The sequence below is a fragment of the Sander lucioperca genome, chromosome 12 (genome assembly GCF_008315115.2).
Source record: "Sander lucioperca isolate FBNREF2018 chromosome 12, SLUC_FBN_1.2, whole genome shotgun sequence".
NCBI lineage: Eukaryota > Metazoa > Chordata > Actinopteri > Perciformes > Percidae > Sander > Sander lucioperca.
In genome coordinates, this window is record NC_050184.1 from 13,550,467 (window position 1) to 13,564,202 (window position 13,736).

General features: G+C 40.6%; 1 protein-coding gene across 1 annotated transcript; it reads right to left on the minus strand.

Moving 5' to 3' along the window:
* Positions 1-948: 948 nt before the first annotated feature.
* Positions 949-13,500, minus strand: e2f1 (E2F transcription factor 1). Its single transcript, XM_031286558.2, has 7 exons — positions 12,081-13,500; positions 11,657-11,756; positions 10,354-10,573; positions 9,934-10,087; positions 9,664-9,777; positions 9,285-9,567; positions 949-4,826 (listed from the first exon to the last, which is right to left on the minus strand). Exons 1-7 carry the CDS (start codon positions 12,330-12,332, stop codon positions 4,585-4,587), a joined length of 1,365 nt encoding a protein of 454 aa, XP_031142418.1. The 5' UTR covers positions 12,333-13,500; the 3' UTR covers positions 949-4,584.
* Positions 13,501-13,736: the final 236 nt, after the last annotated feature.

The following is a 13,736-nucleotide window of genomic DNA, read 5'->3' on the forward strand; positions in this document are numbered from 1 at the left end:
ACCAGGATCCATTGACGCACTGAAAAGAGAAGAGATGAGGAAATAGATACCACCCTAACAACAGGGAAAAGTTACATGTTATAACTTGTTTTAACCTTATGGTTTTTATATTGCTTAACCAAACGCTGTAACATATTGACAATTAAAGAGTTTTCAAGGACTTCAAGGTGACTTAAGTACAACGTTCTACTGTGTTAGCTCTTTTACCCACCAAAATTCAACAGAACGACATTTGAATTCCTTAGGATTTATTAGCCAAAAAAAATACACTGAGTGACTGGAAAAATAGAAACACTTGTAAAATGTGATTTTAGAGAGACTCTTTATACTACTACATATTATGAACTACTGACTGGTTTGCTCCACTTGTTTTCTGGCCTCTCTGTGCAGCCTTGGATGAAGGGCTCCCTCTAGCTGCACAGGTGAGATTGTACTGACTAGTATATGAATATGAATACCACTGGAAAATGAGTTTCTGACCTCTAAATGCATTTTTGTTCTGGTTATTTTGTTGAATTATAATCTCAGTCTCAGCCATTCATTTTTTTCAAATAATGATTATTATGAGATAGCGTGTAGTATAGTTCCTCAAATACAATTATTTTTAACTATAGAAGTGAGGTGGTGCAATAATGATCAAAGTCAGTAAGACAAAATAAATCATTATTGACTGCTGGACAACCAATCCGCACCCTGATGCTAACGGTTCCTGGTGGTTTCTTTGCAGACAACAATAAACTTGAATATGAACTGTAAAAATACCTTTTGTGCGTTTACATGGCAAACCTTTCTTACAATTGTAGTACACTGCTGTGAAAATGCCTGTAAGTCCCTACAGTATTTAATTACAAACATCATTCCTACGTTATTACAAATGAATGCAAATGACTAAATGGGATATTGGATTCACGTTTGTAAAACAGAAAGACAAGATGTGCTGCAAATGGGTCAAATCAAAATAGTTAATTTTTTATTTTTGTCAAAGAAAATTTGATACAAAAGGGCATAATGGGGCTCATTAATTCACAAGTACAAATCTGTATTTGTTTTACCCAGTATATGTAGAGACAAACATTTTCTTTGTAGAAAACACACAAAAAACTGATTGATTGTTAAGTTGCTGGATAAGCTACAGTTTCTCTTAAAAGCACTTTGAACAGTGACTGAATCAGGGTTGAAGTCAATTCACTTTAGGTCTGTTAAACCACAATTCTGTAGCAGATTGCACTTGTAAACCTTTTGTGTACCCCGCAGTCACTTCAACACATGAAAAGTCACCTTTGTATAAAATTGAACTCGTTCGTGCTTTGATTCCTACAATTCTCAATCTTATTTTCTTATAACGAGTTTAAAAATAAAAATAAAAAATTAACTGAAGGTGATTTGATTTCAACCCTGGTGCTTATCTTCACTTAAAACTCCACAAAAACCATACAAAACACCTGAAAACACTGCATTCTTTCACCATGGCTGCACATAAAACAAAATCCTGATTTGACATTTAATTAATAATTAAGATTCTACCTTAACAAGGCACTGCATTTGTCCTGCAGAGAACAGAAACACGATGCAACATATGACAGGTTGACAACATGAACTGCTGACATTCAACAACAATGTCGCTCAGTTTGGAAGTTAATCGCAGAGAAAGACAAAAAAAAACAAAATGTCATATACATTCTAAGGGTGACTAAAGGAGCCTAACATTTTAGTGGCTTGTAACACCGCTGTCAGTTGAAAAATGTTCAGAAGCTGTTGAAATTATGCATTGTTATGGTTTCCACAGACCTGAAGATAAAGGAAATAAAAGATGGCTGTAGTTATAAGGTTTTCACACACTCACATGACAGTTTGAGGCACCCAAAGGCTACACTACAACACATGTACAACCTTAGATTAGCTAGGTTGCCTGCAACATGGAGATATCCGTCATCTAAACTGATTTTAGTTGGTTCAGTCAAAATGACAAATAAATGTATTCCTGAATTTTTTTTGTTGCATCATAAGCCAACGCAAAGGCTGCAGAAGCACAACAGGTAAGACAGGGAAATATATTCTGTATAAGGGAAATAAAAAATAAAAAATCTCTAAATATAAATGTGCTACTGACGAGAAGCTCATTTACAAAAGAAACACTTCTTTTCACCACTGAAGGACACATTTATCAACAAATGATTTGCTTGGATTTACCAAGTAAAAGCAAAGAGGTTATAATAGTAAGAGGCGACACTCCAAGAACGTGAGGGTTGCCTCTTATTATTATTATTATTATTATTATTGTTATTATCACAACCTCTTTGGTAATGGAATAGGTGTAAAGTCACTGCCAGGAAATTAATGACAAGTGTACCATTTTTTTCTAGTGAACCCCTTTTTTTCTTAAATAAATATGAAATTCAACAAAACAATTTGTATTTTCAACACACATGCACCCACACACACACATTAAAACCCAATAGTTTAGCTTACATAACTTAGAACAAGAAAACAAGTTGGATGCAGACTTTGCTAACTAAGACAATACATGACATGTAGCAGGACAGTTTTTCATCTCATACTCTGAGTGCATGATGCAAAAACATCTTTGTTATTGCTGCTTATTTAAACTCAAAATCAATGTGGTTCCCAAAGGACCCAGGCATGTACGTTTGTAGTACGTGAAGACGGCGCCTGATGTGACTATCGTAGAAAAACAAGAAGGAATTGATCCTTTTGGGGCTGAGATAAAATATCCCAGGTACCTCCCTTTACCTGGTAGAGGTCATTGATTTAAGGCATGAACATTAACTTTCTCAACTGATCTGAAGCGCATATAATGAAAAACAACAGCATGTCCCTGTTTTGAATTCCTTTCAAAAAATTCATCGCTTCCACTTAACCCTTTCTAAAGTCATCACTCCTCTACACCGATTAGACTGCTAAAAGAAAAGATGTAGCTTTAAAAAAACACACACTGAATGCTTTCAAAAACATGCAATTAAGAGTGTATGGTCCGTGAGGATCTATTGAACTTCTTTAACTGTGTGTCTGGGCTTCGGACCTGCTTGGAGCTTCTCCGCATAACAATATCAGTCGGGTGGTTTTGGGAGCATTAGTCTACAGGCATCTGGTGAACTTTTCTCACTTGAACCCTTGGCTAAAAACAAAAACCAAAAAGCATGCACTGTCTTTGACAATTTTCTAAACCTGTAAATACCTATTACCAAACCTACACAAGACCCACAAAATGCATCCAAAACAGTTCCACTCTCATACATGTTTGCATCAAAAACATTGATTTAAGACTTTACTCTGCTCCGAACACCTGAGACTATGGCTAAACGCCTAGCTAACTAATAGAGAACATATTCAGTATTAGTTTTTCATCACTAGCAAACCTGTAGCAGACTATCATCACCTGGTTTCCTGCACACTGACAAATCCCATCTGGACCTTTCAGATTTCAATTGCTTATTTTTTCCTTCAAACCCACATTATTGGTCACACCGTGGAGTCTCTACCTCCTTTGGAAATGTCTTTCGAAGAACGGTTATGAATGAATGAAATGTCATGGTAACCCTTTATGTTACCATTTATTTGAAGAAAGATGAGAGTCAAGCTCCCCAAAAGCATCTATGTTCTTGTTTGTGTTCATTTTTTACATAAATATTTACAGCCTTGTAAAGACCGCCCATCTGTTGGTCAGTGGGTTTCGAGGGCAATTAAAAATTGCTAATTAGCTATTTATTACAAATCCTTGTTCATCCACTGTCGGACACTGTAAAACGTGCAAATCTACAAATCTAGTCATTAAAAGTTGGGGGGGGCAATGATACCTTGAGTGTCACTGTCAGACACAGAGACATAAGAGAAACCATTCTGTTAGGATTCCAGTGTTTTAGATCAAACGAATTATTAATGGAGAAGCCTTTACTTTTGTGCTTATAATGACCTCTGTCATTGTGGGAAAAAACTATTTTAAGTGTGAAACTGCGCTGCAGCTCCGAGACGCTTTTGGACAGCTCAGCACTGAATCTGCACTCCTCATGATGCCGGTTTTATTCACGCAGCACAGCAGTGGGATGCAAACCTTTCCCCTTTGGAGAAAACACTGCAGACTGAGGTGTCTAAAAACCAGCATTATGAATTAGTAGCATGTAAGCTAATCAGTGTTAAGGAAACCAGCCCCATGAGTCCATACTCTACACACAAACACCTGCACAATCCACTTGGATAAAACATTATCAATAGCAACAAAAAACGCACTTCGTACAAAATATCAAAATAACATTCATATAAATAATTTAAATAGCTATACTAAAGCTAAAGTCTGGATCTAAAACTTAAATGGCCAAAGAGAAGTGCTAATAATGTGCTGTACAATTTTGGGGACTGAGATGTTGTAGTTAGGGTGGCATTTTGAGCATCACAGGCAATTACTACACAAGACATTTTCCCACACTGCACAAGTAAAACATTAAAATTGTTTTTTTTGCCCATAAAATGTTGATTTCAAGGCCTCTTTTAGAAGCCCCAGGGAACAGAGGAAAAGTCCAAAATCTAGACGCCCACACATGCTTCTTGTCTCCCCCTCGTCTTCTTCATTTAACTGTCCCCCAAAACATGCGATAGGTCACCAAAGTCACAATCAAACAGTTCACTGATGCCTTCATGGTCCTCCAGTCCAAAGTGGTAGTCGTGGCTGTGGGGAGGGGACAGATTGATAAAACCGTCCAATGGGAGAGAAAGGCCATCTCCACTCAGGAAGTCCGCAGAGGAGAGGGGTGAGAGGTCAAAATCGGGCATGTCTCCGAGGTTGGAGAAGGGGTCGCCTCCCAGGAGCGATTCTGTTTTAGAAAGTAAAATTAGTGGACCACAGTACCATATAGTTGTTGCTGGATTTTGATCAATAACTTGATCAGCAAATGAAACACACAAATATCAGCAGATTGTGCACCATCCATTTTGTGTTTGGGACAGTACCTATCATGTATGTACCACAGCAACACTGTTTTTTTTTTTTGAAGATTATTTTTTGGGGCGTTTTAGGCCTTTATTTTTGACAGGACAGCCGAAGACATGAAAGGGGAGAGAGAGTGAACGACATGCAGCAAAGGGCCGCAGGTAGGAGACGAACCTGCGGCCACTGCGTCGAGGAGTAAACCTCTATATATGGGTGCGCGCTACCAACTGAGCTACCCGGGCGCCCAGCAACACATTTTTGACACGTCATAGCAGGAAAAGCATAAGTATAACTAAAAACATCCACGATGGCTGCATACCATTCAGGTGTGTCTGTTCCGTAGGTGTCAGTTCCCAGGTATTCAGGCGTGGATTAATACACAGGCTTGCGTAGGCTGCCGCCTACGGGCCCCACGTGTGCAGGGCCCCGGGATTGGCCAGACTGTTTTTTATTATTTTAAATGTACTTCAGCGCAAACAACATAAAGACCCTAGTTGGTGCATAAGAAACATTAAAAAAAATAAAAAATAATGGCATAGTGGCAGAAAGTGGAGCACAAAAACGCAAAATACAAAGGTTAAAAGAACAACGTGACCAAGATATTCTGAAAAAAAAACCCCTAAATTTCAGTGCACAGTCAGTGCAAAAACGTCAGTAAAATACCTGGGTTGCATCCTAGAAAACAACTTGGATGGCAGGAATATGGCCAACAAGGTTCTGAGTAAAGTCACCGGGCTCACAAAGTTTTTAGCCAGAAATTCTAAATTTCTAGATCGGTCAACAATGATCATCTTAGCCAACGCCTTAATTTTAAATAATTTTGAATTTGCATGTACTTCCTGGTTTGAAGGCCTAACAAACTGACTTAAAAGGGAGGCTGCAAACAGCACAGAATAAATTAATAAGAGTAATTCTGAACTTGGGCCATAGGTCTCATATAGGTAGGTCACAATTTGTTGAGCTCAACTGGCTCCGTGTTGACTCTTGTGTTACTATGTCAAGACTGATCATGATCCATAAAATATTGTTTGGTAGTGTCCCAATTTTTTTGTTGTGTCTAAATAACTAAAGGTAAAGGACACACACAATATTTACACTCATAGCAGCATATCTGACCTGTGGCCTTATACATTTAAGACAGTGTTAGGGAAAGGAACATTTGCCTATATAGGGGCAGTTCAGTGAAACAAGTTAGATCGGCAAATCAAAGTCATTTCCAGCCTGAATTCTTTTAAAAAGAGTATCAAGGCCTGGTTATTAGAGAGGGTTGCGGAATAGAACAAAAGGCAAGTTACCGTTTTTATTTTTATTTATTTTAGAAAATTGTTTTTATATCATTCATTATCACACACGCTCTAAGTGTCTTGTCTTGTCCTGATGTTATGTGTTGAGGACCACAATGGAAATAAGTCCTGGACTTTATTGTGTTTTTATCCTTGACTGTATTTGATGTCTTTTTTCTCATGTGTAAGACATTCTTGATACAATTAAATCAAATCAAAATCCAGTGTACTTGTTTTGGGGATGTGAAGGCAGAGGGTAATATCTGGTATTCTTTCCACTTACATCTCTGTTGATGTTAGTTTTGGTTGTAGTGAAAGTGTTTATTTATTTTTTGGGGGCATTTCTGCCTTTACTAGATAGGGAAGCCGAGATACGAAAGGGGAGAGAGAGGGGGGGGAAGACATGCATGAAAACCGCCAGAGGTCGGACCCGAACCCCGGACCTTCTGCGCCGAGGAACAAACCCCCGCACATGTGCGCCCACTCCCACCAACAGAACCAACCGGCCACAGTGCAAGTATTTCTTGATTATAATTAAAGGGCTGATTCTAAGCACTGGGCCTCATGCTTGTTTGTATTTGTGTTTTGTCTGTAATGTTCCAATTTTTCATTTTACCTATGTGGTGGTAATTTTCCTACTGTTGTGGTCCACCACTTGAAGGAATGTAAAGAAAACTCTGTAGTGTTGGCTGTCTCAATGTGTGTGTATGCCAGTTCACCTTATTTGCGTGTGGACCTTGTGTGGCACTAAATACATTTTTCCAGTAAAGCACAATGATTAAGGGGGCTCACACAAAGAGCAGCCTAGGGGCCCCTGACCACCTTAATCCGCCCCTGTATTGTATTGTGCAAGCTCACTCACTGGTGTGGCTTACTGGGAAACGGTGTTGTGAATCACTGGGTAAGGTACAAAGTGCTGAGGTTACAGGACAACCTGTTGCTGAGGTTACAGGACAACCTGTTGCTGAGGTTACAGGACAAGCTGTTGCTGATATGAGTTTCGGCCATCGGGCCATTTGCCGTCACCACAAAACTAGGCCCACGAAACAAAAAGACAGCAAATGCTTACTAGTCCCGCTCCTTCGTACAATGTGGGACAAACAACACTGAGTGTACAGGAGCTGTACAAAACTCAGCGGGGGTTGAAATAACACCAACGAAAAATAACGTAGACTGGAATCAGTGCTTACAAGCTAGGGTAACTAGCTTCCTCTTTCTAATACCCATTTCACACCGAGTGCTCAACCAGGGTTGACTTTGTGTTTGAAAGGGTTAACCCGCGTTGACTTGGCTTTGCGACCCATGTCGAGAAATGGGTCGGACGCATCAGTGATCAGGGGAACAACTGGGGAAGGACAAACTATGTCACTGTTGGAGTGGTTGGGAGACTTGGGGAGACCCTTGATAAGCCTTTTAGGCTTTTGGCCTCCCTTGCATATACTGCTATTATTAATATTACTCTGTTAATGTACTTTTTTATGTGCTCTGAGATAAATGAAATCGGTCGTCGCACACTTTTGTAAATAATCTCTCTGTCCCTCTCAATTCAATGGGGCTTTATTGGCATGGAAGTTTCAATAACAATTTGTCTAAATACTCATCAAAATGTTCAAGTGCAAGTGAAGGCAGCATGTGAAGGCAGCATGTGAAGACAGCGGAGAAAAACTAAAGAGAAAGCGAGAGTTGAAGCGACTTTGCTTTGTTGTTGCAAGACACAGTCCCCTATTGTTACACAAACTCCCCGGCGGTTTAGTGCTTGTGTTTCGTTTTACCTTCATAGTGTTTAAAACTTTGTTGCAGCGATAGAGGCAGTGATGTTTCCTGTTTACAGTAATGCTAACGGGACTCGCACGCCGCAATACGGACAAAGGCTTCTCATCTCCGGTTACATGATTGTCCACCGCAGGTTGACGTCGGGCTGCTTTTCTCAAAAAGTTGAATAGGACTTAACTTTTTGCTGCAGGCATTCAAAATAAATAGAAAGACCTGCATTTTTGCCGGACTGTCTGACAAGTGATGACCGACTTAGTGTGTGTGAATGAATGCTCAGCCAGCGGTTCACTAGAGCATTAGCGTTCATCAAATCACCTGAAAAACGACACCACCATTAATACACCAGCAGCTAGCAGCTTAATACTGACAAAACACCACAGTAAATTTCAGCCTGCATGCACGTTTAAAAAAAAATTCCAAAATTGAAAATCGAATACCCACCCATTGAACAAATATTCGAATATTCGGACCCAGACCTAAATACAAACTTAACAGCACAATGGGTCATCCCAAATGACAAATGTTAAATTTACTAACTGTACATAACCAACACTATGTGAGCTTGTTGAAAAACAGGGCCAGTCTCTCATTTTTCGTTTGTTGCCGTTTTCGGCCTGTACCAAACTGGGGTTCAATGTGCACACTATCTACCTCCTTTTAGCTTTTAGTAGGGCTGTGCAATTAATCGAAATGTATTAGTGATTATGATTTCTGCTCCCAATGATCACAAAAACAGAATAAATCGAAAAAAAACAATTATTTAGCTCATTACGTTTTGCAAGTAAACTCTTATTTTCTCTTGTGTTCTGAATCAAAAAATAAAGTTTCAATAGGAAAAGTATTAAGGCAAAGTTCACAGTTGTATGTGTTTTTTTACTGTTGATTTATTTAACTTTTTCCACTGTTTTTTAAGTTCAATAATTGCAACATCTTTCCCGAAGTGGACGAGTAATCGTGTTAAATTATCGTGATTTCAATATTGACCAAAATAATCGTGATTATATTTTTTCACATAATCGAGCAGCCCTAGCTTTTAGTATTATGGAATTTCACTCAGGGCTGCATTGCTCCCATTACTGCAGAAGACTGTCAACTCTTTCATGTTTTTAAGTGTATTTAGCTGCATTCTGGTAAAGCTATGAATGTTTTGAGCATACTGAGCACATGGAAGTGGATTATGCAGCAGGAGTGGCTTAAGAAGTCTCTATTGATACTTTTTTACATCATGAATTCATTGGGGAATGAAGGAATTTTAAATATGATTACTGACTAATGTGAGCACTCACCTGTGTCCCCACCTAACACCAGCGATGAGGGGTCCTGCTGGGAGGTTGCTGTCACTGTGGATGCCGTGGACGCTGGCGATGATAAACCCACTTCCAGGGCTGTTGTGGATGTTCTGGCTTGTGATTGGTCCGTAGGTTTTGTGGGAGGCGGCACCAGGGAGGGGTCAGCATTGGGTTTAGAGGGACTACTTCCTGTCACGGGGCTGCAGACGCCGGAGTTGTCCTCTGGACAGAGGAAGACGTCAATTGGACCCCGCGTGCTCTTCAACGACACCTGGTAACTCTGGGAGATGCAGACAGATACAAACCGTCAGGTGAAAACCTCACAATGTTGCAATAAACACGTTTCAAAAACGCTGATAAAATTCAAGGCCTGTACCTGGCTGGGTTCTGAAACTTGCATCTGGGTCTCTGGTGGAGCTCGGATCACCATGACGAGCTGGTCCGGGGAATCAAATGAATTTCTTAAGTCCTGGCAGCGCACGTAGCCCAACTTGATGGACACAACCATTAAGGAATTCAATACAGCAGCAAGTGGTGTCATTCTAAGACTGGCAGAGTCCAGGACTGCAACACTGTCTTACAAAAGCTTTGCTGTCTATGCCAGCTGGCAAAATTTAACAAGTTACTAAAACGGGTCAAAAGGATATTTCTTGTTCTGTGGGTCCTCTGTGAGCAGTCTGAGCTGTAGGTTGCATTTGGAAATGAGCTCGTCCAGCTGCTCCTCCGCCTCTGTGAGGTCACACACCTCCCTCTGCAACTCCTTATGGCGGGCAACCAATGCCGCATCAACTCGGTTACCACTGCAGGGGGAAGACAGCACGGAAAAATTAAATAAATGGAGGTTTATGGACTTCAAACACAACATTCCAGCCACTTCTTATATTTGACTGCTGTAATAAGGCACATCCTGCATATGGACTGTAATTCCGGTACTACAGCTACTGTTTATGTTGTCATATTTATTCTTTATCTATACTCCTCTACTTTGCTGCTGTAACCATTCACCGGTTTCCTCACAATAGTATCATTCAGTCTGGTAACACATTCTAGGTTTTCTTATACACACAGCCATTGGATGTTGTTCTTGGACTTCTTTGAGATGAGCTGGATTCCCTCCAGGACGTTGGTTATGTCGTAGATGCGTCTCTTCTGGACATCCAGGACCTGCGAAGCCCAGTTCAGATCCACCACGCCGTCAGCCGACTGGGACAACAGGTCCAGAAAGCGTTTGGTGGTCAGGTTCAAGGAAGTGTCATACCGTGACTTCTCCGTCGTGGTTCGAGGAACTGGAGAGAAAGGGAAAAGGGAACACATGGGTTTAAATATCCTGCTTTTAACCACACTGGATAGTTTATTTCCTTGTAAAACTACACCCTTGCTGGCCTACAGCAAAGACTGAGGCAGCAGTGAAAAAGAGCATCACATCTCTCCTAACTGAAGGATTATTGATTTGTCCTCTTTACCCAATGGAATTCTTTAATACTTCAAACCAGTTTATTCCAACATGATTTAACAATCCCACTCACCCAACAAAAAAAAAATTCCCTTTCTCTCTCAAACCAACATGTCACAACATCCTCCTGTGTCCTGTACCATCCTATTTTGAATTACTCAAGCCCCAATGCCTTAGTTTTGTGTTGGGGTGTCACTGTAATGTAATTTTGACTTTTAAATGTTATTATGGGACAAATAATGTGAGCTCTGATGACTAAGTTTATGGCTTAATTAAACATGTTATTTTTTTCTGCCACCAAAGCATAATGGACATATAACTTCAGACTGGAGTGTCATTTAAGACGTGACATTTGTAGTTTGTTACACAGCGAAAGTACAATGACTACAACAAGAGTGTTTAGTCAATTAAGAACTACAAAACATGTGACCCTGTCCATCTTTAACACTCCAAGTACATTTTATTTTCCGTTTGTTGTGCATGTAGTGAACGGGACTCCCATAAGCAACCATTCAAAGCTCTTTCCTTATGTTTGAAGCCCAACGATTGATCAAGGACAATAGGAGTGAGAACACAACATAAATCAATCAATAAATAAATAATAACAGCAGCCATTGTCTTCCCGTATGAATCTTTTTGTCATTTTAGCAGAACAATAGTTTTAATTTTTTCTGATACTAGTCCGCCTGGTAAAGACAAAGACAGGTTGGCAGGCTGTTGTCTGTGCTTATAAAAGGACAGCTGTTTTTAGGACAATGATGGCTATAGCAAAAGTCAGAGTTTGTATGGATTGGATGGATGTAGTGGCCATGTGCAGCTGACGTGTTGCTTCTGCTGTGAATTTTGGGTAACAATGAAAGAAAAATCAGCACAATGAGCTGTGTGTGTGTGTGTGTGTGTGTGTGTGTGTGTATACCTCTGGGTGGGGCAGGTGTGGAGGGTGGTGCTTGGCCTATGGACGGTCGAGTGGTGCTGACATACTGATGGTCACTATCCAGGTCCAACTTTCTCTTTACCTGAAGAAATGGTCGTAGAAAAACACACACATTGTCAAAACTACCATAATTATACACTACATGTTGTTATAATTGTGTACCAATTATGTATTAAGAAGAGGAAAGTAAAGGCTACTGAATGAAAAGCAAAATGTTCGTAAAGCAACAGGTGGATGGGCTTATACAATTTTGTCACGCAGGCAGAAGCATGTGTATGTAAACATTTCAACATAATATGCTGAAGGTGAACTCTTTTGCTAACCACTTATCGCTTTTGTTCCCCTTTTCTTTCTTTGAGCCCTGTCTCTCCCCTTTTTTCCCCCACACCTCCCCCCCTCTCCTCACCGGAGGTCTTCCCAGAGCCGGTCGTCTCTTGTCCTGGACCCCTACATCAACAGGGCCCTGTGGCGTGGCAAACAGCAGGATTTCCCCTGTGCTGGTGGGGGCCGCGGCTGGGTGGAGACCCTCATTGCTGGGGCTGGTGATGATCACTATCTGATGGTCCCCACCCAGGTCAATAGTCCCAGAGTTCAGCAAAGTCTCAAAGTCAGCCAACAGATCCTCCGATGTCTGCCCTGTTATCAGAGTCTCTGACATTGCAGTGTATCACTGAGTACCCCTTCACTGGACTTTAGGGGTCGCAAACTAGTTTTTGCAGTTTAAGTATCAACACCCACTTGGATTTTCTGTACTGTAATTTAAGGAACAATAATGAAACCTTCTAAAAGTTTGCTTGTAGATGTTTATAGGCAGCTTGAACATTTCTTTAAAAAGTTCCCCTTTCTCTATTGCCCATCTTATTGCTTATAAACAATCTACTACAAATGCATTATGACTAACAACATTACTTAAACATATATGATAACCTATTGTTAGCTAACTGCTGGAACATTATTTTAAGCTGGTGGACAAACAGCAAGACAGGCTGTTCTGCCAAACAGCAAATTTGGCAGAGAAAACAATTTTGCTAAACGCATACCAACTCTGCGCCTTGAGGCTCAGCCGCTGATATATTATCCAAGAAGAGTCGCAAATTGGCCGTGGCAGCAATAAACGCTGTTGGTTAGCGAGCTAGCAAGCTAATCTTTTGTTTTCATCTCTCCTGGTAGTACATACAGCCGCGAGGCCTGGCCACACTGCCCTTAACACAACTACCAACACTGCTAACGAGCTAGCTTATGTCCTGACAACAAAGACTGACACAAGTTAACAAACAACCCGGTGCAGCCGAGAAACTAGCTATTTAAGTGTATAAAACAATATTATTTCTATTTACACCCAAGACGGGGCTCAGATAAATGGCTATCAAAACTTTATAGAAGCATTTCCAGAAGTGAGCTATCGAAATAAAATATCCACAATGCAAATACATTACCATAACTTAAAAGCATTTTTGAGAGTACACGTAGCTAATAAAGCGACAGTTAGTTGAGCGAGTATAAAGCGATATCGTTAAATTTAAAAATATAGGACAGATTAGCATGCTAGCTGAGTTATTAGCCGCAATTCTTCAACCCCCTCGTTTTGTTGGGGCACGCAGGAAGCACTCTGACAAAACTGGAAATGTAAGGAAATAAACCGGTGAAATCACGCGAATCCTTTAAAACAGCATTTGCTGGTCCGTCAGCTGCTCACACCGGGCGCGGGTCCATTTATAAAAGTCTCCTGCGACCCCGTCCGACCCCGTTATCGCCTATTGTTGTTGTTATTGTCCCAGCTGATCTACATCTAAACAAGGCTCGGACGGTTTTCGCGCGAAATCTTTTTTGCCGCGAAACCGGCACGTGCTTCAAACCGACTGTCACCATTGGTCGAAAAGCTACACTTTCCGGAGGGCGGGACCGGACGGTCTCTGATTGGTGTAAACCATCGTCTGTCATTTTATCGAGCGCAGATTCATCGACCTGAAGGTGCGTTCAGGTTCCTCAAATAAAATGTACCAGCATCACGTTCGTTTTGTTATCTTAACGTTACATGAAATTAACCTAATATTTACAGTCT

Excerpts from the sequence above, each read along its gene's own strand:
- e2f1 (XM_031286558.2), bottom strand. The coding sequence starts at position 12,332 with ATGTCAGAGACTCTGATAACAGGGCAGACATCGGAGGATCTGTTGGCT. Across the intron at positions 9,778-9,933 it reads AGGACCCACAGAACAAGAAA|TTGGGCTACGTGCGCTGCCA; the intron begins TATCCTTTTGAC and ends GTGTCCATCAAG. Across the intron at positions 9,568-9,663 it reads AAGTTTCAGAACCCAGCCAG|AGTTACCAGGTGTCGTTGAA; the intron begins GTACAGGCCTTG and ends TGCATCTCCCAG.